The sequence below is a fragment of the Moschus berezovskii genome, chromosome X, assembly GCF_049115385.1.
Source record: "Moschus berezovskii isolate FMDL1 chromosome X, NW_MosBer_1.0, whole genome shotgun sequence".
Taxonomy (NCBI): Eukaryota; Metazoa; Chordata; class Mammalia; order Artiodactyla; family Moschidae; genus Moschus; species Moschus berezovskii.
This window is the reverse complement of record NC_142488.1, coordinates 29,733,014-29,760,432: the sequence shown is the minus strand read 5'-3', so window position 1 is coordinate 29,760,432 and position 27,419 is coordinate 29,733,014. Positions and strand designations below refer to the sequence as shown.

Below are 27,419 nucleotides of genomic sequence, written 5' to 3'. Positions count from 1 at the left end.
GACAGAGTAACCTTTTCACCTTCAATAAGCCCTCTATAACCTTATAGTCTAGTTGAACAGATAATTATGTGGATGGTGGAGAAAGCAGTAGAGTACCGTAATACAGGAGATGCCCAGGGATGGACAAATATTTTCTCCAATATACTACATAGGAAGCAAGATAGCCTTGACTCACAGCGTTAAGGGAAGCCCTCATCTCATGCAGACCTTGTTCTAATCTAAAGTCGGACTTGAAGCATTCAAGAAAAGAAGAAAGATTAACCAATGGAAAGATTATAAACAAAATATAGCAGCAGGATTGCACCTGAATACAGTTAGGTGATCATGTTAGAAACTGGAAAGTCATGTTTGGGCAGAAGTTTGAAGATCTTTATCTGACAAGCTAAGGGACTTTGAATCATCCTTGTCTGAGAGACATGGTGGTCATTAATAACTGTTGAGTACAACTCTGTTCCATTAAGGACAATAGACTCAACAGCTTAGAGCATCAGTCCACATCAGGGAGCTAAGTGATCTGCTGCAGTATTTTCTCCAGTAAGTGATTCATGAGGGACGGTCTTGGCTCTGCTAGGTAGATGATATGTGTCCCTGGTAGAATATATGAATACATCATAATCTCTAGAGGAGCATGGGTAGTTTGACTTTTTCCCATATGCACCCATGGGAAACCCTGATGAATTAATCCAGAGAGAAGAGACTTTTTGTTAAGAATTGAATTTTATTTTAGAAAACTCCATCTGACAGCAATGCAGAGATTGAATTACAGCAAGTAGAAACTGGAGGGCTACAAACCAGTTTGCGATTGTTCCCAACAGCCTAAATGGTAAGGGCTAGAACTAGCCTCCTGCCCTGTAATGTAAGAGACATGATGCAAGATACACAGACGATCCAGAGTGAAGTCCATATAGGAAATCAGGAAGCAGGATGAAAGAGAACTGTGAAGTTAAGGTACTGCAAGTAAGAGCTCTGCTCTACAAAAGAGAAAGTTGGTTTAGGGGATTATCCAGTTCAACTGAGACCTGATAGCTCCTGAATGGCAAAGCAGATTGTTAAACCAAGGCCTTTCACTTATGTTATTTGACTTCAGTTTCAGACTTAGTAAATCTGAGGTGAAAGCAGCATGAGACTGGGAACACAATGTTAGTAGAAATAGTCTAATGCACTTACTACAGATAAACATTATGCTTTGTGTGGACTAGAGCAGGGATGTGTGTACTACTGGGACCTAGGCATCTATTTACAAATTATAAACATAAAACAGATTTAGATATCAGGACTCCATCATAGATTTCCTGGTATGTAACTTAGATATGTGTATCAAAAGAAAACAAGAACCCCCACCCAATGGATTCTGCTATGGGTTCTGGTTAAGAATATAATGGCTAAGAAAGTAAACCACTGTTCTATGAAATGTGTGTTCATGATTACGATTAATTAAAAATGATTCTGAAGGCCCTCCTGCCTTTTACCTATTAGGACACAAAATCTAGATTTGAAAATCACTGTCATATTTCAGAAATATATTTATACTTACCCTTTATTTTTATCTTATTACTTTCTTCAATTTTCATCACATATTTGTTCATCAATTGGTTTTGATGGACTTTACTTTCTTTTATTCTTACAGATGAGATTGCTCCCTCTAAAAATCAATAGGAGCCTGCTGACTTTATTTATTCTAATATGAAGGCACATAAAATGAATATGGCCAAAAAATGTTAAAAAGTAAGCCTGTTTTTCAAAAGACTAGATTGTCAATTGAAGCAGAAAATTATATTCAGTGCATTGGATTTATGCATTGTTTTAGTCTTCTCCAACCAATTTAGAAATGCACTTTCTTATAAAATTGAGATTATTACAAATCCTGTGCTAAGCAGCTGAAATAATGTGTCTATGCCAAGGTCATATCTTAAAAGTTTGGAAGAACATACTGCAGTTGAATATATGTTCATGAATGTACTCTATAAAAATTTTGTGACGTATTTGAGTAACTTAATTTTTATTTTTTACCTAATGCTGTCTTAATTTTTACTTTATCTTTGACAATGTTTCATACATATTCATTGCTTGAAAGAAATTAAGCAGACATTATTCTAAAGTCAATATTGAGTCTGCTAATGAAAATGGCTAAGTTAATTAACTAAATGGCAACCCTCGCTGAACTTATTCAAAGCTATTTCCCCTCGTGATGTGTTTTCCTGAAGAAATGATGCATAAAAATTAAACTTTTATTCTTGATTGTTCTATATCAGCCTGTAAATTGTTACTTTGCATGTTACAACCTGTTGTATTATGAATAATTCTGAGATCACCTCAATTTAATGGCAACAGATCAAAGATAAAACCCTCAAGGATCATTTAGACCATCATTCTTTTAAAAAAAGGTCTTTTAAATGGTGTTCTATTGGAGTTTGTTGCTGATATATAGTTGGTAAGACTGTATTGTATAATTGAAATTTTCTAAAAGTATACCATATATCTTCTCACAAAAAAATAAATATTTGAGATAATGGTTAACAAAATGGGGGAATCTTTTCACAAAACATATGTATATCAAGCCATCATGCTATACATTTTATCTTATCAGTTTCTTTATCAATTATGCCTCAATAAAGCTGAAAAAGTTTTAAAGCAAAAATGAAACTAAACTAATATGTTTAATGTACAAAAGTACTTTTTTTTTTCCAAAAGTAGTTTTAAATAATAGTTCTCCAGGCAAGAATACTAGAGTGGTAGCCATTCCCTTCTCCAGGGGATCTTCCTGAATGAGGAATTGAATCCAGGTCTCCTGCATTGCAGGTGGATTATTTACCATCTGAGCTATCAGAGAAGCCCAAGTAATAGATAGATAACCTAATATTTTGTCAAGTTGTTTTTATGTATACATCCTTTTTATGTATGCATCCACAAGAGATAATAGAGTTTTCAAAATAAGAGGGAAAAAAAAAAACATGTTTTAGCAGAGCCTGTACCAAACAGATGTTTTTAGAAGTTTGAATAGGATTTTTTTTTCTGTATTCAACAAGGATGGAAATATAAGTAAAAGTGGATCTAGGTTTTATGATACATGAATATACTCTACTTGGGCAGTACTCTTTAAGTCAAAGAGTGAAAACAAATTAGGTACGAACATAAGTAGTTATTTGCACAAAGAAAAGAAATCATGACAAATTTTAAAAGAAGCTGACAAATTACACATACATTACAAAATGGAGAAAAGCAGCACAATATTTTTAGTAGCTAACTGCTCTATAATACTCTAATATATGATACTCCGTCATACTTCTTTCCTTGTTTCCCTGGCGTTAGTCTTCTTTTAGCACCTTTTCCTGTGAGAGACTCAAAAGATAATGTCGTCTTTCCTCTAGCATGGTCAATTAAAATTTGACCTTTATTGTTGAGGGTTGGGAAAAGTTTCTTTCACATTCACAACTCATTATCAGTGACATCATATATATTGTTAGAATTATTGCCAACTTTAAGAACACCCTATCAAGTTCCTTTCACACGAGAACTATAAAATGAGGGATCCTTTCAAGTTCCTTGTACAAGGACTACTAAAGACTTTTGGTCTAGCTGCACTGAACTCTGCTTCTAGGAAACACTCAGACTTCATTAAGGAGAACAAGTAGCTTGCAAATAAATCGAGGACTGTTTATCCCTGCTTTTTTCAATGGAATGGAGAAAGATCATGTCTCAGTTTAAATCAATTCAAGAGCAGAACTTAAGAAATTGAAAGCAGAAATGTTGGTCCTCAGAAGCAAGAATGAAAGAATAGGGTTAGTGAAACAGAAAAGGGAGAAATACCAGAAAAAATACTCCCAGTTTTGGAGGATCCTCTGAGGTGAAGAAGGCAGAGATATGTTGACAATGTGCAAAGAAAATATCCATCACACCTCAGCTATGTTAGAGGTCATGCCAGCACCAAGTATGTGTTACAGATGAGATATCTGGAAAGCAAAATGGTCTCTGTGTGTGCTCCTACTCAGGCATGGCTGCTTCGTGGCTTCTGCTCCCTTTCACTCCTTTTCTGAAGTCTACTTTTTGTTGTAACTCTAGTTAAAAGTGTTTGCCCCTATGGAGTAACTTCAGTACTCCATATGATGGTGCACAAAACACTTCAAACCCAGCCCATGTGCCACAATTTTATCCCACATTCCCTTGAAAACTAGGGTTGCAAGAATTCACCAGTGGACAAAACCTGAAAGAGATTCAGGTTTTGAGTCTGTATGTATCAAAAGAAGACATACAGATGGCCAACAAGCACATGAAAAGATGCCCAGCATCGCTAATCACTAGAGAAATGCAAATCAAAACCACAATGAGTTATCACCTCATACCTGTCAGAATGACTATCATCAAAAAGTCTACAAATCATAAATTATGAAGAGGGTTTGGAGAGAAGGAAACTCTTATACACTCTTGGTGAGAATGTGGAAACAGTATGGTTTCTCAAAAAACCTAAAAATAGACCTATTATCAGTTCAGTTCAGTCACTCAGTCATGTCCAACTCTTTGCGACCCCATGAATCACAGCACGCCAGGCCTCCCTGTCCATCACCAACTCCTGGAGTTCACCCAAACTCATGTGCATCGAAATGGTGATGCCATCCAGCCATCTCATCCTCTGTCGTCCCCTTCTCCTCCTGCCCCCAATCCCTCCTAGCATCAGGGTCTTTTCCAATGAGTGAACTCTTTGCATGAGGTGGCCAAAGTATTGGAGTTTCAGCTTCAACATCAGTCCTTCCAATGAACACTCAGGGCTGATCTCCTTTAGGATGGACTGGTTGGATCCCCTTTCAGTCCAAGGGACTCTCAAGAGTCTTCTCCAGCACCACAGTTCAAAAGCATCAATTCTTCAGCGCTCAGCTTTCTTCACAGTCCAACTCTCACATCCATACATGACCACGGGAAAAACCATAGCCTTTACTAGACAAACCTTTGTTGGCAAAGTAATATCTCTGCTTTTTAATATGCTATCTAGGTTGGTCATAACTTTCCTTCCAAGGAGTAAGCATCTTTTAATTTCATGGCTACTATATGATCATGCAATTCCACTCCTGGGTGTATATTTGTAAAAATTAAAACATGAATTTGAAAAGGCACATGCTCTCATGTTCATAATCGCATTATTTACAATAACCAAGACATGGAAGCAACATTAAGAAGATGTGAGGGCCCCCCGTGACACACAAACACACACACACACTGTGTGCCATTAAAAAGAATGAAATTCTGCTATTTGCAGCAACTTATATGGACCTAAAGGATATTGTACTTAGTGAAATAATGTAGACAGAGAACAAAAATACTGTATGATATCACTTATATATAGAATATTTTAAAAATGCACAAACGAATGTATATGCAAAACAGAAACAGGCTCACAGATGTAGAAAACAAATTTCTGTTCTTTCTGTTTAACAAAGGGGAGAGGGGCAAATTAGGGGCATGGATTAACACATACAAACAACTATGTATAAAATATATAAGCAACAAGAATATACTGTATAGCTCAGGAAATTATAGGCATTATTTTGTAGTAATTTGTAATGGAGTATAATCTAAAAAAACACTGAACCACTATGCTATATACTTGAAACTGATACGGTATTGTAAATTGACTACACTTCAACAAAAAAGGAAATGGCGACCCCTTCTAGTATTCTTGCCTGGGAAAGTCCATAGACAGAGGAGCTTGGCAGGCTACAGTCCATGGGGTCACAAAGAGTTGGACATGACTGAGCGACTGAACAACAGCTATAGAAAGCCCAGATTTTTTAGTACCAAAACCTGCTCCCAAGGATCACTAAAAAATATTCTTTATTTGTTCAGTGGACATTCTGTTTTTTATCTGACAACCCAAGTTATAAGTATTGTGTTGCCAAAAAGTCCATTCGAATTTTTCTGTAGAATCTTATGGAATCTCTTTCCCCTTCCGCCCATATTGTGAAGCTTGGATCAGCATCCCACCTTTCAGGGGCTGCCTCAAATGGCTTTTGCTAGTTTAAGCATTGACGCACAACTCAGATAAAGGGTCCTCTGTGAAATTATCCTCCTCCACCCCCCCACCCCACCAGCCGTCTCTCCATTCTCCTTCCAGGTGACATAGGCCCTCTGGATGCCATGCCCTCAGAGTGCTTTGTGTCCGTCTACATTGAAGTACTCATCACTTGGCCATTTAATTATGTGGTTGAAAGCCTGTCTTTTCTTCCTGTATAAGTGCTCATCAAAGGAAGTAATGAATTCCCTAGCTAACTGGTAAATAAAAGGCATATAAAAGGCTGTACATTTTTTTTTCTTTTAACCATAAATCCAACTGTTGTTTGTAATTATTGAAAACAGTCTCAAAAAATTTCAGTTCATGATTCACCTGTGAAATTCACTCAACCTAGAATTCTGAGTAATCATATAAAAGTGAGGATAAAGAGCATGACTTCAAGTTTATAGTGCTAATTCCAGCCTCAGTTTGTACAGATACATTAGAGAAAGATATGCAGATGACACCACCTCTCATGCCCAGATGACACCACTCTTATGGCAGAAAGTGAAGAGGAACTAAAGAGCCTCTTGATGAAAGTGAAAGATGAGTGGGAAAGCTGGCTTAAAACTCAACATTCAAAAAACTAAGATCATAGCATCTGGTCCCATCACTTCATGGCAAATAGATGGGGAAATAATGGAAGCAGTGACATGCTTTATTTGGGGGGGGCACCAAAATCACTGCAGATGGTGAGTGCAGCCATGAAATTAAAAGATGCCTGCTCCGTGAAAGAAAAACTATGACCAACCTAGACAGCATATTAAAAAGCAGAGACGTTACTTTGCCGACAAAGGTCTGTCTAGCCAAAGCTATGGTTTTTCTAGTAGTCACGTATAGATGTGAGAGTTGGACTAAAAAGGAAGCTGAGTGCCAAAGAATGGATGCTTTTGAACTCAATCTAAAATTGGGTTGTGTTGGAGAAGACTCTTGAGAGTCCCTTGGACTGTAAGGAGATACAACCAGTCAATTCTAAAGGAAATCAGTCCTGAATATTCATTGGAAGGACTGATGCTGAAGCTGAAACTCCAATACTTTGGCTACCTGATGTGAAGAACTGACTCATTGGAAAAGACCCTGATACTGGGAAAGATTGAAGGCTGGAGGAGAAGGGGATGGCAGAGGATGAGATGGTTGGATGGCATCACTGACTCCATGGACATTAGTTTGAGAAAGCTCTGGAAGTTGGTGATGGACAGGGAAACCTGGTGTGGGACAGTCCATGGGGTCAGAAACAGTAGGACATGACTAAGTTACTGAACTGAACTGATTAGAGAAAGTGCCAGGATCTGTTGTTTTAAGTCTCATCACAATGAAAAAATAAAAACATTCATCCAATAGGAGTGTATTGAGAGGTCAGGGAGATCCTCTGGTGTAGGAAATGACAACCCACTCCAGTATTCTTGCCTGGAGAATCCCATGGGCAGAGGAGCCTGGTGGGCTACAGTTCATGGGGTCACAAAGAGACAGACAAAGCTGAGCAACTGAGCACACACACACAAGAGGCAACTGTATATGGGTCTCAAGTTTCTATTTCATGTGTAGCCTTTGGGGAATGAATCAGCAATACAGAAGTTAAGAGCAAGTTCCATGTTTGCCTTTCAAAGGAAGATTTCTTTTAAGTTCACAAATACTGTCCACATGCTCCAAAACTTTGGTTCCCTTCTGTATCTCTGAGTTTCCCTAACTTGATCCTGAAAGTCGTAGTTTCCAAGGCCTGAGAATGCCTGTGTTTCAGCTCTCTGCTGGAAACCAGTGCCTCAAATGTGGTCAAATCATCAGAAATGTAGCTTCAACCTTAGCCAGAGCCAGGAACTGTACCTCCCACACCAGCAAAGCCCTTGGGCTGGACAAAATCGTTGGCCATTTGGTGTTGGTCATTGCATTAGATCCATTACACAGGTGATCTGGCAGGAATCCCAGCTTTGGAGGAAAGATGTTTAAATCCTGTAAATAAATGACTGAAGCACCATAGCAGTTGATTGTGTTGAGCCTGTATCAAAATTGCTTTGTTAAGCTCTATTATATTGCTCATTATCTTACTGTGAGGAAAATTAAACTTACATCTGCTTCGGGTGACAAGGTATCCTGTTGTCCTGGGATTTTCCACATTTTAAGTCTATGTCACAGGCTTCTAATAAACCCTCAGAGAACATCTTTTATGTTCATGTACATCCAGGTGTCAGACCAACAGTCTTTGTCTCCTTTAAACTCAGTGACATACTCAGGGTTGTGTACATTTCTCTGTTCTCTGCCAGTAATGAAATTTATTCATAGAACATTCAAGCTAGAGAAAGCACCTCACAGAGCAATAATCATCAAGACTCAGAGTAACTTACAGGATATAATAACAGTATTTTTTAAATTTCTTTGGCTTTTTTGTTGGGAGATCATTTCCATTTTTTTTAAGTTCTTTATTCCATTTTTCCTCTTTTTCTGAATCACATAAGCAAATTTAAAAGGAATTTAAATAATAATACGATAATTTGATCCTGCTAAGCATTTACCGTTGCCATGCTCAGATTCCAAATTTCCACTGACTGCCACCACAGGCTTCAGCTAGCTGGTCCCCACTGGATGGCCAAGTCAAATCAGACATTTGTACATACTGGCCACAAACTTCCTCAGCAAAAAGCCAGGGAGATGATGGATGTTTAATGATTTCCAATGGAATTTGCTGTCTTCATATATTTTCAAAGTTAGATGAAGAATTTACTGAGAAGACATGAGTTGAATGAATGCTACACTTTTAAGTGTTTTTTTTTTTTAATACGCTGAATCGGAAGCACCTCCCTCACTAATCCACCCCTTGAAGCAGCTCCAGGAGACAGGCAGAAAAAAATACTAGAGTTTAAAAGTATTGGAGGTTGAGCCACAACTCCTTGGTCATCTACAGCAGGAGTCAACAAACTCTGTAAAGCTGCAGAGTTAATATTTTAAGCTTTGGAGGCCATAAGATCTCAGCAGCAACTATTCGATGCTGCCTATAGAGTACAAAAGCAGCCATAGGCAATATGAAAACAAATGGGTTTGACAAGTATCAATGAAAAATTAATCAATAGTCAACCTAAGAAAGAAATGAAATTTTTTATTCGAGCTAACCTGAGGATTATAACTTGGGACAGAGTGTTTTAGAGAGTTCTGAGAATGATTCCAAAGAGGTAAGGGGTGAGGAGAGCCAGTATATATGTGATTTGATGAAGGGATACATGTATTCAAGCATATATCTTGGTAGAAACTTACTACTATTTGCAAGGAACAGATATCTTAGTTAATGCTTTGAGTATTTTTCTAAGTATGGAAAAATGCAAGAAATTGAGTTCATAAAAATTTTTCTCCTGAAATTTATCTAACTCTCGGGGGCCATTTCTGCTGATTTTCCCAAAATGCTTCATCCTGAACTTTGCCCTTAATTCTTTTCAGGGTGTACTGTAGGTCAGCGATTGCAGTGGCTAATAACTTGATTCTTATAGAAATAGATGGTTGGCGACATTATTTACAATCCCCTCTCTTTTGGTCTTGATTTCGACCAAGGTTTGGGAGGCTTTTTTTAATCAGTTTATCCCAGGGTGCTAGGAATGTTTATTCCCAGATTAGGTAAGGATTTCATTGATAGGCCACTCAATGTGCTTTTACTGGACTAGGCCTTGTCATTAGTATACAAAAGCCTTTGTACTACCTATTTTACTAGTCTGTTATGGCCCAGGAAATGGTTTCCTCTTGTTGCTTCTTCTTATAGCTAGAGTTACACTATTGCAATGATTGATCTTCTAGAAATACATATTGAATCGATTGTGTCAAATTGCTAAGTCATTATTATTTTTATCTGAGGCCCAGTCACACATTTGGTAATTCAAGAAATAATAATCCTGTAAAATAGAATACAACTAATATAGCTAAGACTATTAATAAGGTCATAACTGACTGTTGCTTCTTGACCTGCATGCAGATTTCTCAGGAGGCAGGTCAGATGGTTGAATGAGGTAAGAGCTATTATATATTTTTGATCACTAGGAGAAAATAAAGGGGAAGAAAAAATTGACTTTATAGCTTTACAACAAGGATTATACTTTTAAATATTAATGGAACCAATAAAGACACATTGCAACACTTTTATGCTATTATTTAGTTTTAAAAAGCATCACTAAAGAGCAATTCAGAACTTACAGTTTGGACAAAGCTGTTACATATTCATTTTCATTCTATAACTTTTTATAGATATTTATTCAATTTCTGTAACTTGATACTGATGGCCTTCTAGCTCATCTTTTTTCAATCTCTTCATGAGAAGTTAATAAATTATAAAAAAAAAACACTTCTATTCATATTGAAATTGTAATTATGATCCACAGTGAAAATGAGAGCTGCAGATTAATATTCATTCACCCATCCGACAATGTGCCAAATGCACTGAAGTGCTGGTAGATCAGATATACAAAGAATCTATGGTTTTGCAGCTTCTTATGGTGGTGGACAGGGAGGCCTGGTGTGCTGTGATTCATGGGGTCCCAGAGAGTCGGACACGACTGAGCGACTGAACTGAACTGAACTGAACTAAATATGTAGGCTAAGAGCTTCAATTAGGTATAACCCAGTATCTCCCCAAGTCATCAGACTTAGTCTGTTTTGAGGCACTTGCTATCTTTAAGTGAAATGATATATTGTCTTTGTACAAAAAGTTCACCAGGTGAAAGTGTTAGTCACTCAGTCATGTCTGACTCTCTGCAACCCCATGGATCATAGCCCTCCAGGCTCCCCTGTCCTTGAAATTCTCCAGGCAAGAATACTGGAGTGGGTTGCCATGCCCTCCTCCAGGGAATTTCCCAACCCAGGGATCGAACCCATGTCTTCCGTATTGCAGGCAAATTCTTTACCATCTGAACCACTAGGGAAGCCCTCCGGCTTCATGAAAGAACCTATCCACCTTCAAGCTTTATTCTCTTTCCTCATATTGTCTGCATATCTAGCAAAGCTTCAATTTACCATATGCCAGTGACACATCTTCCCATTTTTGTACTCAATACCAATGAACACCCCCCCTAAGTATCACTGTTTCCAGGAGTGACTATTCTATATCACATCATTATTTTATTTATCAGTAAGATTAAAACTCCCAGGGACAATGATTTTCTTCATTGTCAGGCATGTTTCATTTTGTGGGTAATGCAATATGCATTTGATTCATGGTATAAATAACAATAATGAATCAATTTGCAACAATATAGACTACTATACTGAGAAAATATAAATGTGAGCTCTGTGGATTATATCATTTGTTACAAAAATAGTTTGTAATCTTGATATTTTTAAACATAATAAAATGATTTCATTCAGAAGATGGCAAAGAGATAAGATTCCTTTCCAACGTGCTGAATTTCTTTCTCTGAAGAAATGAGTTTTGGAAAACAACAAATGTTATAGCCAGAAAATGTTGAAATGAAAAACAGCAGTCCATTGTCATGTCAGCAGAACTAGCAAATATGTTTATGTATTTGAACACTCCTGGATTAATCCTTTTCTAAAATATTTGGTTCTGCTTTAAAAAGAAATCATGAGGATTAATAAGTCTTTTAGGCACATCAATCCTGAAGCAAGAATTGCAACATGGCTTGTAGCATTGTCCAGAATAACTTTATATAGTGATGGCTCTGTTTTCCATCTGTACTAGCCAATATTTTGTGGGTTTTGAGCATTGTAAGTGTGGCAAGTACAACTGAAAACCTGATTTTTAAATTGTATTTAATTTTAACCAATTTGAGTTTAGAGTTATATTTAAATAGTTAAGACCTTTTTTAAAGAAAACTTCTAAAATTGTGATTATGCAGTATATTCCCCCTGCCACTTTTTCTCTAAAGTCCATATTCTGGAATATAATGATTTACATAAAATTAGCAAAAAAGTTTTTATTTTTTTAAATTCTATTATTAAAATAGCCAATTTTAATGGACACCTCAAGGATTATCTTAATAAATACAAAGCAGCTATAATTTGTTGTGATTCTATTTGCTTGGGTAAAATTACACAAATCATAGCATAGTTTCCCATGAATTGTGTTCAAGTAAACTAATGGACAAAACAAACACAAAATAGAAGACAATGTTAGCTAAGAACCTGAAGGACCTTTTTCTGTGTCAGTCAGGCTGCTGCTAGGGTCCTTTAAGTAAATAAGAACAAAGACTGCTGATGAAAGATTGTGAAAATCAAAGAGCTCTTTCCTTGTTTTAGAATGAGTATGAGCTGGGAGAGAGGGGGAAAGAAAAATATGGGGTTAATTTGTAACAACACATTCTATCGTGTGTATATATCATATAAAATTACGTTTTAACTTCTTTGTGAGTTTTATTGTCCTTAGGGTTTAAACACTATGTGATCAAAATCACATTATGTAGTAAAGAGTGTGTGAGTAGGTGGATAGTTTGGTGGGTGTAAATCCCTATAAAATCCATTTAGAAGATAAATGATAGCTATTGAAGTTTGGGCAAATCAATTTCACCAATTCACTTTACTTGTCTAAAGCCTCTGGGTGCCATTATAGGGCTTGTTTCCTAACTTTACAGGAGGTTAGAATCAAGGTGAACAGTCAAAAAATATTTTCCATGAACCATGTGTATTATTAAGGATTATTTTACCATGGAGTTAGTTGTTTTTACTGCAAACTAAGAAATTAATGAACAAGAATACTGCCTGTGAACACCAAGGTTTATTTAAAAACCAATATGGGTTTAGTGTGGTAATAAGGGCAGAGTTCTCCAAGGACTGCAAACCTATTTATTGTACATCAAATTTTACTGACTTTGAAATCTCCCTAGAAGTATTGACTTACCTCATCATGTATTATGCATTTCAGATCTTCAGCAACAATAACAAAATTCAGGTGTGGCCATCATGTGGTTATGCAATGAAACTAATATACACTGTGATTTGATACAGGAAACTTCAACTGTTACTCCTAAAATTAGAAGCAGTATAGGAAATATAGATCTTTAAACCTTGTAATAGCCACGTACTTTAAAAAGAAAATCCACTTACTTTTAAAGTAAAATCCCAAGAGTTATGCCATGGAGTTTGGGGGGCGGGGGTGACTGTCCTGTAAATAAACTGTAATTTGTCACTTTAAAATTACATATGCACTTATAATTTTTAAATGTCTGGTGGCATATAACCATAATGCAGTTTTCAGTTTTATATTCATTATTCCTTTAGGTTTCCAGAGTGAAAGAAAAGAAATGACCTCCTAGTGAGGGATATTTTACCAGGAGATCACTTGTAAAAAATGATTGAGTTTTGTGCCTAAGAATATCTTTCCTAAGTTCAGGTTCTCTAGTAGCTCTAATCTATTTAGATAGAAAATATACATGGTAAAATGAGGTCTCCAAATATTCCACACCAAATGTGTTTTATCCCAAGAAAGATAATGTTCTATATGAATTATTGAATTGATATTACTAAATTTTGGAAGTTTGAAAAAAATTGGTTGACAATAGAGTATTTGTTTAAGCTGCATTTGGAATGCACTGTTATTTAGCTGTTCTCAAGGTGGGTTAGTGTTGGCAGTGAAAGTTTATACTTAGCCATACAATAGGTGACTTGAATCAATTAAAAAGACAATAGATTTATGGATAGTATATAGGGCAGTGGCCTGAACAAAAGCAGTTACTAGGTATGCTGCTGCTAAGTCGCTTCAGTCGTGTCCGACTCTGTGCGACCCCATAGACGGCAGCCCACCAGGCTCCCCAGTCCCTGGGATTCTCCTGGCAAGAACACTGGAGTGGGTTGCCATTTCCTTCTCCACTAGGTATATATCCACTGAATTAATTGAATGTTCCTGCCAGTGCTGTAATTAATATAAATCTAGTCTTTAGCTCCAGAATCCATGACATCAACATAGCTAACAAGAAAATACATCAAGAATTGAGTCTTCTACATGTATTCCTTAATCCCCTCGACTTATCTTTCATACTCCTGTGCTCCCCAAGTCACATTTCACCAGAGCAACTGCCAGGCAAGACCTGTTCTTGCTTTTCTAGTAAGCTTGGGCATTCACATGTCAACTCAAACAGGAAGCAGAGTTAAAAATGTGACATATGGGAGGACATAAAGTACTTTGAAGAGAGCTCTGCTTCTATTCATCAGCTTCACCTCCTCTCTTCTGTGTTCTAGTAGCCAATGACTGACTGGTTTGTATGATTGGTCATTTAACAAATGCTATACCATGTAAGGAAGGTGGTTTTTGTTGTTGTTGACCAGTCTTTAAGTCATGTCCAACTCTTTGCCGCCCCATGGACTGCAGCACGGCAGGCTTTCCTATCCTTTACGGTCTCCTGGAGATTGCTCAGATCCATGTCCATTGAAGAAAGGTGGTAAGGTATACAAATATATAAATTCAGTCAAGGCTATGTGTGTGCATGATGTGTGGTTGTATATGTGGGTATTCAAGCTTTGGGGAGAGATAAGGCAGGAAGATACAAGTTGAAAGAGAATAGTAAAGAAAAAAAAGCATTAACTGACAGAGTCAGATGAAGTAGCATAGATAATAAATGCTGTAGAATCTTTTAGAAAGAATAATTATTTCCATCCAAAGGGATTAGGCAATCTTCTCTGAGGAGGTCACACTTTCATTACCCAAAACATGAAGGATGGGGAAGAGCTTTATAGGTGTCAATTAAGAGAAAAGATACTTTATTGAGAGAAAAGAAGGCATTTTAATGACAGAGTGGATGGTGACAGAGGAACAGAAGGACAAAAAGTCAAGGAGCAGAACAAGAACAATTAAGTCACCATTTTCACCAAAATGGAGTTTTGTAATTAGAAAGATGTGAAGAATAGTACAGAAGGTCAAATTGTTGAAGGCTTTTTCTTCAAAAGGTGGACTAAAAAATTTGGAGAAAATTGCAAATCAGTCATATGATTTAAACAAAAAAGTAAATGAGTGGATTTTGGAAATTGAATTTGGTAGTTGGATTTGGAAGAAGTCAATAGGTCTTTATCATCCCACATATTTTCAAAGTTATGAAGAAATTATACTAGGATCCAATCAGTAACTAAAGGAATTTATTTCAGGGAATGCTATGAAATAAAGTGGACTTCCTTTTGTACACATATCAGTATGTTTTATCAAAGTCATATAAAGGAGATAAAATATAATAGTACACTGGTTAACAGCATATGCTTCTAAACTTCATATAGGGTTCAGATCCTGGTTTAGTTACTACTTTTTGGCTGTGTGACCTTAAGCAGGTCACTCAGCCTTTCTGAGTCAGTTTTTCATGTGTAAAATGGGGACAATAGTATACTAATACCTACATCATAGAACAACCTAAATGTTGTTGATTTATCAATAACACCTGGAGTAACGCTGGACACATTATAAGTACCACACCAATCTTCTGTTTCTATAGAAGAAGGATACATGTGTATCTATGTAAAATAGTCATTTTGTTATTAAAAAGCAGTACATATTCATTGCAGAAAAATTCATCATGCAACTCAGAAAATCTGTTACTAGAAAATAAAGCTGTTAAACTTTTGGTACAGTGTACATTTCCCCATGTCACTAAATATTCGTCAATGTCACTTTTTAAATGACTACAGAGTATTTCATTGGAAGGATGTTTCATAATTTTTAACCCATACCTATTGGTGAGCATGTAAGCCATTCCAAATGCTTTGCATCTCTATAAGGCTGTGTTCCTAAAGTTTATGTACACATCGTTGTCACCTTAAGATGAATTATTAGAAATAGAATTTCTGGTCAAGTGTAATATGTTTATATTTAGATATGTACTGCAAAAGCTCTACCCCATTCACTCTCAGCCCCAACCCTCAGGGATATTCCGATATACTTGCTTACCAGCAATGTATGAGGAGACCCAGTTCCCTGAACTATTGTTATGATATGATACCACCATTTAGTATTACAAGATAAAATTTTTTAAAACTATGCCAAATCAATAGATGCAGTTGATTTGAACCTCACTGTTTGAATCTGACTTCTGTAGTTCCTAGTGAAGTTAAACGGTTTAATAGACTTATAGGTCAGTTATAGTTCTTCTTTCATGAATTGTCTGTTTCTGATTCTTGTTCAGTATTTTTCTTTTAAGTTGATCTTTTTCCTATTGATCTATGACAATGTTTTTTTCTTAAGAGTGTCTGTAAAATTATATAAGATGAATTGATTTGGGTTTTGATTTTTCTTTTTATTTATTATGTTAGAAAGTTTTATACTGTTACAAACTGAAGTTGGTCTCTTTATGGTGTTAAATGCAAATGATAACTTTTACATCAAAAGTAAAAGAGCATTTAAAAATGAATGACAAATGTACCAAAATACAGAAGTTTCTTATTGCAGTTGTTTGAAGATCATTTAATTATGACTTCATATTAATCATAATCCAATAATTTATTCAAAAAGCAATCTAGTTTTTCTTGTAGTCTCATATAATAGAGTCATGAATTACCAAATATCAAATAGTAGCTCTTTTGTTTTCAAAATATGTTTATATTTGAAATATGTTGAAACACATTTCATTTATATTATTTCATAATAAAGTTGACATCTAAGTGTATATCTCATTAGTGATAATGAGAATTAAGGGTATAGATTGTTCTCACAAAAGTGAAAACTTTTTAAAAGTATGAATTTTAAGACTCCATTTATGAAATAATATGTTAGATTGGAAATACAGTAGAACATATGTTTTAGAAGGGAAAAGAGAAGTCGAATTTGGAGTCAGAAAAACCTAAATGCTTACAGCTGAGTTTTTCCACTTACTAGTAAACTTAGGAGTATTATTTATAGTTTTGAGCTTTAATTTCCTCATGGGTTAATTAGAAAGAATGAATACTTTTCAGGCTTTAAAAATATTTTCATTGAATCTTTTTTTTTAATCTATTTATTTATTTATTTTGTAATTAATTTATTTTTTATTGGAGGCAAATTATTTTACAATATTATATTGGTTGGTTTTGCCATATATTGACATGAATTTGCCCCGGGTTTGCATAAGTTCCCCCATTGAATCTTTTAATTTGAGGGACAAGATTTGAACACATAGAGAATAAGTACACAGATAATAACAAAAGGAGTTGATGGATTTTTTTGAGTTTTAATACCCATGCTACTAGTACCCACATCAAGGATTCGAACATTACCCTAGGAGTCTCCTTCATATTTCTTCCCAGTTATTAACCCTTCCCCAGCTACCACCTTCACCCAAGGATAAGCAGTCTGCTAACTTAGGACACCTTTGCCTGTCTTTGAAATTAATATAAATGGAATCGCACAGTATATGCTTTACGTTTGAATTCTGTTTATCATTATTTTTGTGAGATTCTTCTATATTATTTCATGTACCATACTCTGTTTTCTTATTATCTTTATAGTATCCTATTGTGTGAATATATCACAGTTTATCTATTCTACTGTTGGTAGACATTTGGGTTGTATCTAGTATGACACTGTTATAAATAATGCTGTTATGAGGTTCTTGTCCTTTACTGCATATATATACACATTTCTTTATTATATACTTGAAATAGAATGACTGGATCATAAGATATGTGTGTGTTTGGCTTTGGAAGTAGCACCGAACAGTTGTCCAACATGGTTGTACTAATTCACTCTCATGAGCAGTGTATGAGTTCCAGTTGTTCTACATCCTCATCAAGAGGATGCAGTTTCATTCCTTTTCCTTCTAGCCATTCTGGTGTATGTGAACTGGTACCTCTTGTGTTTTAATTTGTGAGCATCTGATAATTAGAGCTATTTTTGTATCCACGAATGTCAAGTTCCTATGCAAATCGTTTGCCCATTGGGAACAAAATAATAGTTAGTTACCTGTCTTTTTCTCATAGATGTCAAAGTTTTTTAATACAAGTTCTTTGTCAGATAGATGCATCATGAATATCTTCTTCCAACTTAAACCTTGTTTTTTTTTCCTTCTAATAATATGTCTTGATGAATGAAATTCAATTTATCAATCTTTTCCTTTATGCACGTGCATATGCTAAGTCGCTTCAGTCGTGTCTGACTTTTCGACCCCATGAACTGTAGCCCATCAGGCTCCTATGTCCATGGAGTTCTCCAGGCAAGAATACTGGAGTGGGTTGCCATGTTCTCCTCCAGAGGTCTTCCCGACCCAGGGATTGAATTGGCAGCTCCTTCGGCTCCTGCATTGCAGTCTGATTCTTTATCGCTGAGCCACCAGGGGTACTGCTTTATATGTCTTATTTAAAAAATAACTGCTTCACCTAAAAATCATCAAGATATTTTCCTGTGTTTTCTTTTACATTGAGGTCTGCAGCAATCAAGAATTGATTTTTTGTATGTGGTGTAGAGTAAGAGTCAAGATTCTACCCAATTAATCTGGAACCATTTATTGAAAAGATGATCCACAATCCACTGAACTAAAGTGGGCACCATTGTCATAAATTAAATAAATGTATGTAGTCTATTTGTTCTCTCAGCCATATCACACATAATTAACTAAAATAAATATTGATATCTGCTTATAAACATTCTTAAAGTTTTTATTTTTCAAAATTGTCTTAGATATTTTTGACCCTTTGCAATTCCATATATATCTTAGAATTGTGATATTAATATTTATTAAAAACTAGCTGCTGCAATTTTGATTAGGATTGCATTGAATTTAAACATTATTTGAAGAGAACTAATATATTTACAGTATTGGAACCTTCAACAAAGTATATTCCTCTCTTTGCTCAAATTTTCCTTAATATCTGAGTAATGTTTATAGTTTTTAGGGTAGAAGTCTTTCTTTTTGGTATGAATTATAAAATTACTCCCTACAAAAGTAAGAATTAATGCTCTTAAATTCATCATCAGAGCACTTACTTTCCAGAATTTTGACAAATGCCTTTATAAAAAGCAATATAATAGACAAACAGTGGTATATCGTTGCTATTTTAATTTGCATTTCAGTGACTACTTAGTGGTTGGAATTTTCTCTTGTTTATTGACTGCATTTTTTGTCAAATTCCTATTTATATTCTTTATTCAGTTTTCCAGTAGATTATCCATCTCTCTTCACCCTTTGAAGGATCTTTTTATATGCAATAATATTACCCTTTGGCTGATAGATAATACAAATATTCCCAGTTGTTATTGTTTTTAATTCTGCTAATTGACCTTAATTTCTAGGTGAACAATACAAATATTATATTTAATAGTTTATTCACATTCCTGTTACTTCTAAATGACTTCTCCACACCAGCAGTTTATTCTATCATTATTAATGTTTTTTACACTTAACACTTTAATTTCTCTAGAATATTTGTGATCTAAGATACAAAGTCAACGTTTAGTGTCTATTTATTTGTAAAATAGGCACCTCTATCTTTCTTAATATTAACACGTCTACACATTTGATATTAATATTCGAAAACTGAAAAGGAAAACTAACCTTGTGTGAAATTAGGTCAAGTTTTGGTTAGATACTAAATTAATACATAAGGGAACTGAATGTCTTTAATTGTTTTCTTTCACCACAGAGCACGTGTTGTATGAAGAGCATGGTTTTTTAATACTTAAAAAGATTACTAGGAAAAATGACATATTTTGGTAGTAAAGTGTTTCTGTCCCTATTTTGATAAGAATATGAAGTAGTAAATATAACAGTAAATTAGTTTAAAGCACATAGAATCTGACACAAAACAGAACTTTTAGTTTGCATCATAAATTATTCACATCTGTTAACCTTTTTCCAGGAACTGTATAGAAGAAGCCATTAGTTCCTAAAGACCATTTTGAAGGGCAGAGAGGGAACACAGTAATTATATGCTAGAAGGCCTCAAATTCCACCCTATGATTAACTTAGTGATACTGTCCTAGGAAAATAATGAGATTTTTGACTGATGGCTTTAGATATGGGGTGTGTGTGTGTGTGTATGCGTGAATGCATGCAGTCATGTCTGACTTTTTGTGACAACATGGACTGTAACCTGCCAGGCTTTTCTGTCCATGGAATTCTCCAGGCAAGAATATTGGTGTGGGCTGCCATTTCCTACTCCACACTAGATATGTTATATCCTATTAATAATGATTTGCTACTAAAATATATAAAGTATAATTTCTCAACACGGTCTTTGGTAGCAACGAAAGCTAGTAGCTTTCCTTTCTAAATTGACTTATTTATTTGCAAAGGTAAAACATTTTTATTTTTCAAAAAATATGGTGAAAATCCCCTATCCCATTTACCATCTGCTCTACCATCCCCGAACATTAATTTTTAACTCCAGAAACATACTTACGAGATGAATTCCTAGAAGTAAAAGTTCTGGGTCAAAGGTTATATGCATATGGTAAATATTGCCAAAATTGCCTTCCATAGGAGGTACACCAATATGTACATTCCATGTATAAGAGTCTGAATTTCCCACAGCCTTGGCAGCCTAGTGTGTTTTAGACTTGGGTTTATTTTATCAGTACAGTATTTGAAAGTTTCAGATCTCTCATTGTGACCAAAGAGTAACTTCTTTTTGCATGTTTAAAATCCATTTGTGTTTTCTTTTTTTTTTTACTTTTCCGCAAAGTGCCCTTAACTTTTGTCCTGTGTTCTTTTTGGATGCTGGCCTTCTTCTTACTAATTTACAGAAACTCTCTTTATGGGTTAGGAAATTAATACATTATCTTAGATATCTGTCACAAATTTTTGTTTCATAATTTGTCATTTTTCCTTTTACTTTGCTTTTAGATTTCTTCACCATGCATAATTTTCTGATTTTCATATAGTCCAATTTACTAATATTTTTGATTTTTAATTAAAGATGATGAGGATTAAAGTTAATTTAAGATTAACTTGAGGATAAAATTACATGTTTTTATGTTGTTGACTTCTCTGACATGTTTTGCTTCTTACATTAAGAAAAAAAGAAATTAATCCTGAGTCTGGAAATTGTTTTTCTGACATTCAACTAATATTTATTGAAGATCTATCATGTGTAGGAATCTAGTTATTAAATTAAATGTAAATAACAAATTAAATAGTATAAGGTAAATGCTATGATAGTGGGAAGCATAGGTTTGTGGGGATATGTTCAGTATAGGTTCCATAACTAAGCTGAAAACTTCTTGTGCCCCATAATCTCATTGTAAGCAATCCTTTAATTATTCCAGATGTTAGATCTCACCCATTGCACTGTTTTCTGTCAGGGATGGTTCTATCTCTATAACCAGGAAGGGATGAATTGGGAGTATGAGAAGAAAACCAACTATCTTAGCTAAAGGTTACCCAGATTTCTGCACATAACTATAAAGCCTAAATGAAACATGAACATGTAATCAGATATAAAAGTGAGTTCACACTTGATTTTAGAGATTTTAGGAATGTATTATGGCTTTTATCTCCAGTAGCATTGGAATCTGCTGCTGCTGCTAAGTCACTTCAGTCGTGTCCGACTCTGTGTGACCCCATAGACGGAAGCCCACCAGGCTCCCCCGTCCCTGGGATTCTCCAGGCAAGAACACTGGAGTGGGTTGCCATTTCCTTCTCCAATGTGTGAAAGTGGAAAGTGAAAAGTGAAAGTGAAGTCGCTCAGTCGTGTCCGACCCTTAGCGACCCCACGGACTGCAGCCTACCAGGCTCCTCCATCCGTGGGATTTTCTAGGCAATAGTACTGGAGCGGCTTGCCATTGCCTTCTCCGGCATTGGAATCTAGTGACTCTTAAATGCTGTGCATTGAAGCAATAAAATTTTTTTACATATACCTGTGAGTAGAAAATTATCCAATGAAAATAAGCTGTTTACTTCCCTCCTTAGAGATGCCTAAAATGATAAATTGAGGGTATTATTAGATGATATATGCATGGTACTATATTTGTGATATCAGCTGTCACACACTCACATTCACATACATGTATAAAGATAGTTCAGCACCATAGATGTCCTCATGAAATCCACATAAGCTTTGATCTAATGCTACATTTACTTGGTTTTAGAGCAGGATACAAGTCAGACAAAGCCGATACAGCCTCATGATTCATTATGCATGGCCAGACATTCCATGCTACCCACACATGTTGCTTCTTTTGACTCATCCAAACAGGGAAAAGCTGCCAGGGATGAAAACCAGAGTATATGCAGGTCATTTAATTTATTTTTTCACTTTTCTTCAGATTAAAAAAAATCTAACCAATTTTATTTTAAATATTTACAGAAAGAGAAATGTTATGAACCTTAGTAATCCACTTTACTGAAATGCAGATTCAACCCCTGGGTCAGGAAGATTGTCAGGAGAAGGAAATGGCAACCTACTGCAGTATTCCTGCCTGGAAAATCCCATGGACAGAGGAACATGGCAGGCTACAGTCCAAAGGGTCACAAAAGAGTCAGATAGGATTGAGTGACTAAACAACAGCAATAGCAATGCATTTTAGTATCAGATGATTATATTAGAAATGTACTTTTTGGTATCTTATTTCATTTATTTGCAAGTCACTTTAGATAGAAGCCACATCCTCTGTTTCCCTGCTGTACTTTACTCCATTTTAGTCATATAGGCCCATGGGCTGTATTTCAACTCCCAGCTTCTCCAATCCAGGCATAGTTTCATATAAGAAAGAAGCCAGATACGGGATTTCCCATTCATCGTAAAGTTCATATCCGAAGAAAACATTGTTGTGGAAGTCTAAGGTCAGGCCCAGGCTGTCCTACATTAGCCCAGGCTAGATGTTAGCCTATTACTCATGCATTTGCGTGCATTTTGCACAATATATACAAATTTAGTCATAATACATTTCAGCTCTTCGCATCAGGTGGCCAAAGTATTGTAACTTCAGCATCAGTCCTTCCAATGAATATTCAGGGTTGATTTCCTTTAGGATTGACTAGTTGGATCTCCTTGCAGTCCATGGGTCTCTCAAGAGTCTTCAACACCACAGTTCAAAAGCATCAATTCTTCACTCCTCAGACTTCTTTATGGTCCAACTTTCATATCCATACATGACTACTGGAAAAACCATAGCTTTGACTAGATGAAACTTTGTTTGCAAAGTAATGTCTCTGCTTTTTAATATGCTATCTAGGCTTGTTATAGCTTTTCTTTCAAGAAGCAAGTATCTTTTAATTTCATGGCTGCAGTCACCATCTGCAGTGATTTTGGAACCCAAGAAAAGAAAATCTGTCACTGTTTCCATTGTGTCCCCGTCTGTTTGCCATGAAATGGTGGGACCAATACCATGATCTTCGTTTTTTGAATGTTGAGTTTTAAGCCAGCTTTTTCACTCTCCTCTTTCACTTTCATCAAGAGGCTCTTTAGTTCCTCTTTGCTCTCTGGCATAAGGGTGGTGTCATCTGCATATCTGTTATTGATATTTCTCCTGGCAATCTTGATTCCAGCTTGTGCTTCATCCAGCCTGGTATTTCACATGAGGTACTCTGCATATAAGTTGATTAAGTATTATAATGTAATGTTATATTATTAGAAGAGTATTATTAATAATACCATAAAGAGTTGCTACTGCAAGTTTACACTGTTTATTCCTGTGTACCTGTTTTAGCCCTTAAAAATCTGAAGAGAAAGGCTTTACTCTTGCTTTTCGTGGCTCTCTGCTTACACTTGAGCTTGGGCAATAATCGCTAATGATTTTATTATCATTTACTGTCATGCAGAATATTGCTGTATTTTTCTCTGTTATTTTTAGTTGGAGGATAATTGCTTTACAACGTTGTGTTTGTTTCTGCCATACAACAGTGTGAATCAGCCAGAAGTATACATATATCCCCGCCCTGCCACCCCACCCCCATTCCATCCCTCTAGGTCATTGCAGAGCACTGAGCTGAGCTTCCTGTGTTACACAGTAGCTTTCCACTAGCTCTCTATTTTACATACAGTGGTGTATATATGGATATGCTACTCTCTCAATTCACCCCACCCTCTCCTTCCCCTCCAAGTTCACAAGTCCACTCTATGTCTGCATCTCTATTTGCTCTAGACTATTTGGATGGGTTACTTTATTTAATCCTACTGTGACTCTATGAAGTGGGTCCTACCATTGCCCTGTTCTATAGAGGAGGCTTTGGGAGTTAAAACCTGGCCAAAATGTATGAAAAGGACAGAACCACGATCTGAAACCAAGCAGCCTAACTCTAGACCTTACGATGTTGAACAGCATACCACATTGCTTCCCAAGTTATTTAAATTTTTCAATCCAGGACAAAATTATAGAATGTTATAAAGTTGAGATAATAGTATCGATGTGACAGATTTGTTGGGCACATTAAAGAAGATACTAAATGAGAAACTTCTAAACGTGTTTTTTGGCACATAATAAAAACTACTGATAATCATTCCATTATAATTTAATTCAAATGTTTTTTACTTTCTATTTCCACTCATCTGATTCTGTTTTACTTGTTTATATTAGAGCTCGCAAACTACAGTTCACAAAAAGGCTTACATCACCAGTTTTCTTTGTAGATGAAAGAATTTCCTTGTACAATTTTCCTGACCATAAAAGAACATTAGAAGCAAGTATAAAGAGAGCGTATCTGGCATATAATATACAAGACACCATTACGTTAACGAATGAGTGGGAAAATGAAAAATGCACTCTTTTACTTTCATTAGTTGGAGTTGGGTGTGCATTTGTGTGGCTGTGTGTTTTGAATTTAAAAAAGAAAGATTTGTTGCCTTCAAAGCATAGAAATTTTGGAAAGTTTATTAATCAATGATTTGTCATACATGAATTAAATCCTAACATATAACACCTGTAAGTCATCAATATTAAAATACCAAATTCAGTAAATTTCTATAATATTTCATAACAGTAGTTTTTGAAAATATTTATATTTTTAATTTAAATTATGAATCTTTTATTTCCTTGTAGGTTTCTAGGATTTTACCTGAGAAACAAGGAGAAATTAAGGCTCACATAAAAGACCTTGGACAGCTTGAAGAGCAATTAAATCATCTGCTTCTGTGGCTGTCTCCTATTAGGAGTCAGTTAGAAATTTACAACCAACCAAATCAAACAGGACCATTTGACATTAAGGTAAGGACTTCTTGCATTAAACATTATTTTTCAAGAGTGGTAATATCGCTGAAGTGAATCTCTCATTTGTTATCATCATTATTGTTGTTGTTAATTTAAAAGTATGTTCATAACCTACAAATTGAGAGTTATGTTTATTCAGCGGAAATTTTTAGGACTTAAGCCCAGGAGGCAGCATCTCGAGTAACCCTGAGAGAACTTCTCTAAAGAGGTGAAGGAAAGAGCCAGATTATATAGAAGTTTTGCAACAAATGGCAGGTAGTCTGCACATCAAAAGATTATTGTCAAAAAAAAGAAAACCAAATATTTCAAGTTAAGAAATTTAGCATTTTTCTATGTATGGGAAGATGCAAGAGTTTGGGCACATTGAAATTATTCCTTCGCTAAGCACCTCAGCTCTCTGGGGCCAGTATCCTGTATTTTCATATCCTGAGTTTCCTCAGGATTCACCATAGGGAGTGGATACTGGATGACAGGTATTCTTTTCCTTCTTGAATGCAATAAGAGCTCACTGGCTCACATTGGAGGACAGTAGTTGCTGTTGACTGTGACATGCTTGTTTATTGATATGGCAGGAAATATTCCATTTCTCATTTTTATAATGCTGTTGTTGTTGTTCAGTTGCTCAGTTGTGTCTGACTCTTTGTGACCCCATGGACTGCAGCACTCCAGGCTTCCCTGCCCTTCAGTATCTCCCAGAGTTTGCTGAAACTCATGTCTATTGAGTCGGTGATGCCAGCCAACCATCTCATCCTCTGTCATCCGCTTCTCCTCCTGCCCTCAATCTTTCCCAGCATCAGGGTCTTTTCCAGTGAGTCAACTCTTCGCATCAGGTGGCCAAAGTATTGGCGTTTTGGCTTCAGCATCAGTCCTTGCAATGAATATTCAGGGTTGATTTCCTTTAGGATGGACTGATGTGATCTCCTTGCTGTCCAAGGGACTCTCAAGAGTCTTCTTCAGCTGGTGAAAGCATATTTTATATACATATATATATAATGCATATATATATGAGATATATATACATATATGTAATGTTAATTATAATAGTAATATTATTACTTGACTAGTGTTTTTAATTTTTTCTTCTGGCATTTACTAGCAATAACATTTCATTAAACTCATATCACTGGAATGTCTTCATCATGTTTATTATTATAATCCACTTTCCATCCCTACTTTAATTGTACTTAACTTATGTCTGTAGACTCCTTATCTAAAACTGAAGTCATTTTGAAGACAAAAAAGATAAGTATCAGCCCCTTAGTAGACATTATAAAACCCTCTCAGACTTATTCCAGTTTACCTTTCTATCCTCTTCTGCCAACTACATCCTCTTGTATTCAAGACATAGCAAATTATATAATATCATTCTATGTATGTGGTTTCATGCCATGCCTGTTTTCTTGAACGCCTTCGTACTTACTCCTAGTAGAGTGAAAAACTCTTTTAGAATTGCTTATTAACCTCTGTACCTATCTCTTACAGCCTTAAATTGGCACTTAAATTTTAGAGACCTGAGTATCTCATCACACTCTTCTTTGAATGCAAAGGGTGTCTACTTACTTATCTCCCTTTTCCTATTCATTTTTGAACACCCCTATCCCAGGGCTCAGTGCATGGTGGTAACTTGTTAGCATTTTAAAATCAGTGAATAAAAATATTAATGAGGTACCCAGAATGGTAATAAGATGGTATAAGAAAGCTTAGGGATCCAGACAAACACACCACTTTCTCCTCCTTTCCATGTCCCTGTACACACTGATTGTTCTTTCTTTTCTTCCTTCCCAAGAGCCCATTTCAAGGATTTGTCCCAAATATAATTCCCTATTTTTGCATCTCCTATGGGCCAACAACATTAAGTACCCATTCACATAAACCAATTCACTTCAAAGCACAATCCATAAATTAATGTAATGATGGGCATTTTCAGACTAAAAAAGTTAAATAATATCTTTGAGTCAATTACTTCATTGACTCAAATTATTCAGTGTATTTACTTTCCAGGATTATAATAACCTCATGTTTTTATTTCCATCCAGTTGGTCTTTTGGTAGGAGATAAGGATAAAAGCAAGTGTGAGGATCTTTTCAGAGATATAATGAACATTTAGGAAGGATGGAACATTTAGGAATGAGGAAAGGAGAGAGATACAGAAAGGTTTGCCACAACTAAAATGAGTTATATTGGGTTGGCCAAAATCCGAACAAACCTGTGGGTCAACCCAATATTTGCAAAGTGCACTGCATTACTCCTGACATGTTTACATCTCCCATTCTGATAGCTACCCCCAAGAGCAGATGGTATTGTATAAGCCATAGGTAGATATCATTTCACCCATGCAAAACCCAGGCTGCTCAACCAGTGGCA

The 27,419-nt window shown here is 35.7% G+C and overlaps 1 protein-coding gene across 6 annotated transcripts in view; it reads left to right on the top strand.

Annotated features, from left to right (window-relative positions):
• DMD (dystrophin) overlaps window positions 1-27,419 on the top strand; it is a 2,246,075-nt gene that overhangs the window by 1,432,646 nt on the left and 786,010 nt on the right. For all 6 annotated transcript variants that reach the window (XM_055393453.2, XM_055393450.2, XM_055393451.2 and 3 more), the window contains one exon: window positions 24,888-25,052. In XM_055393453.2, the coding sequence (XP_055249428.2) occupies window positions 24,888-25,052 (165 nt within the window). The remainder of the gene's footprint in view (window positions 1-24,887; window positions 25,053-27,419) is intronic.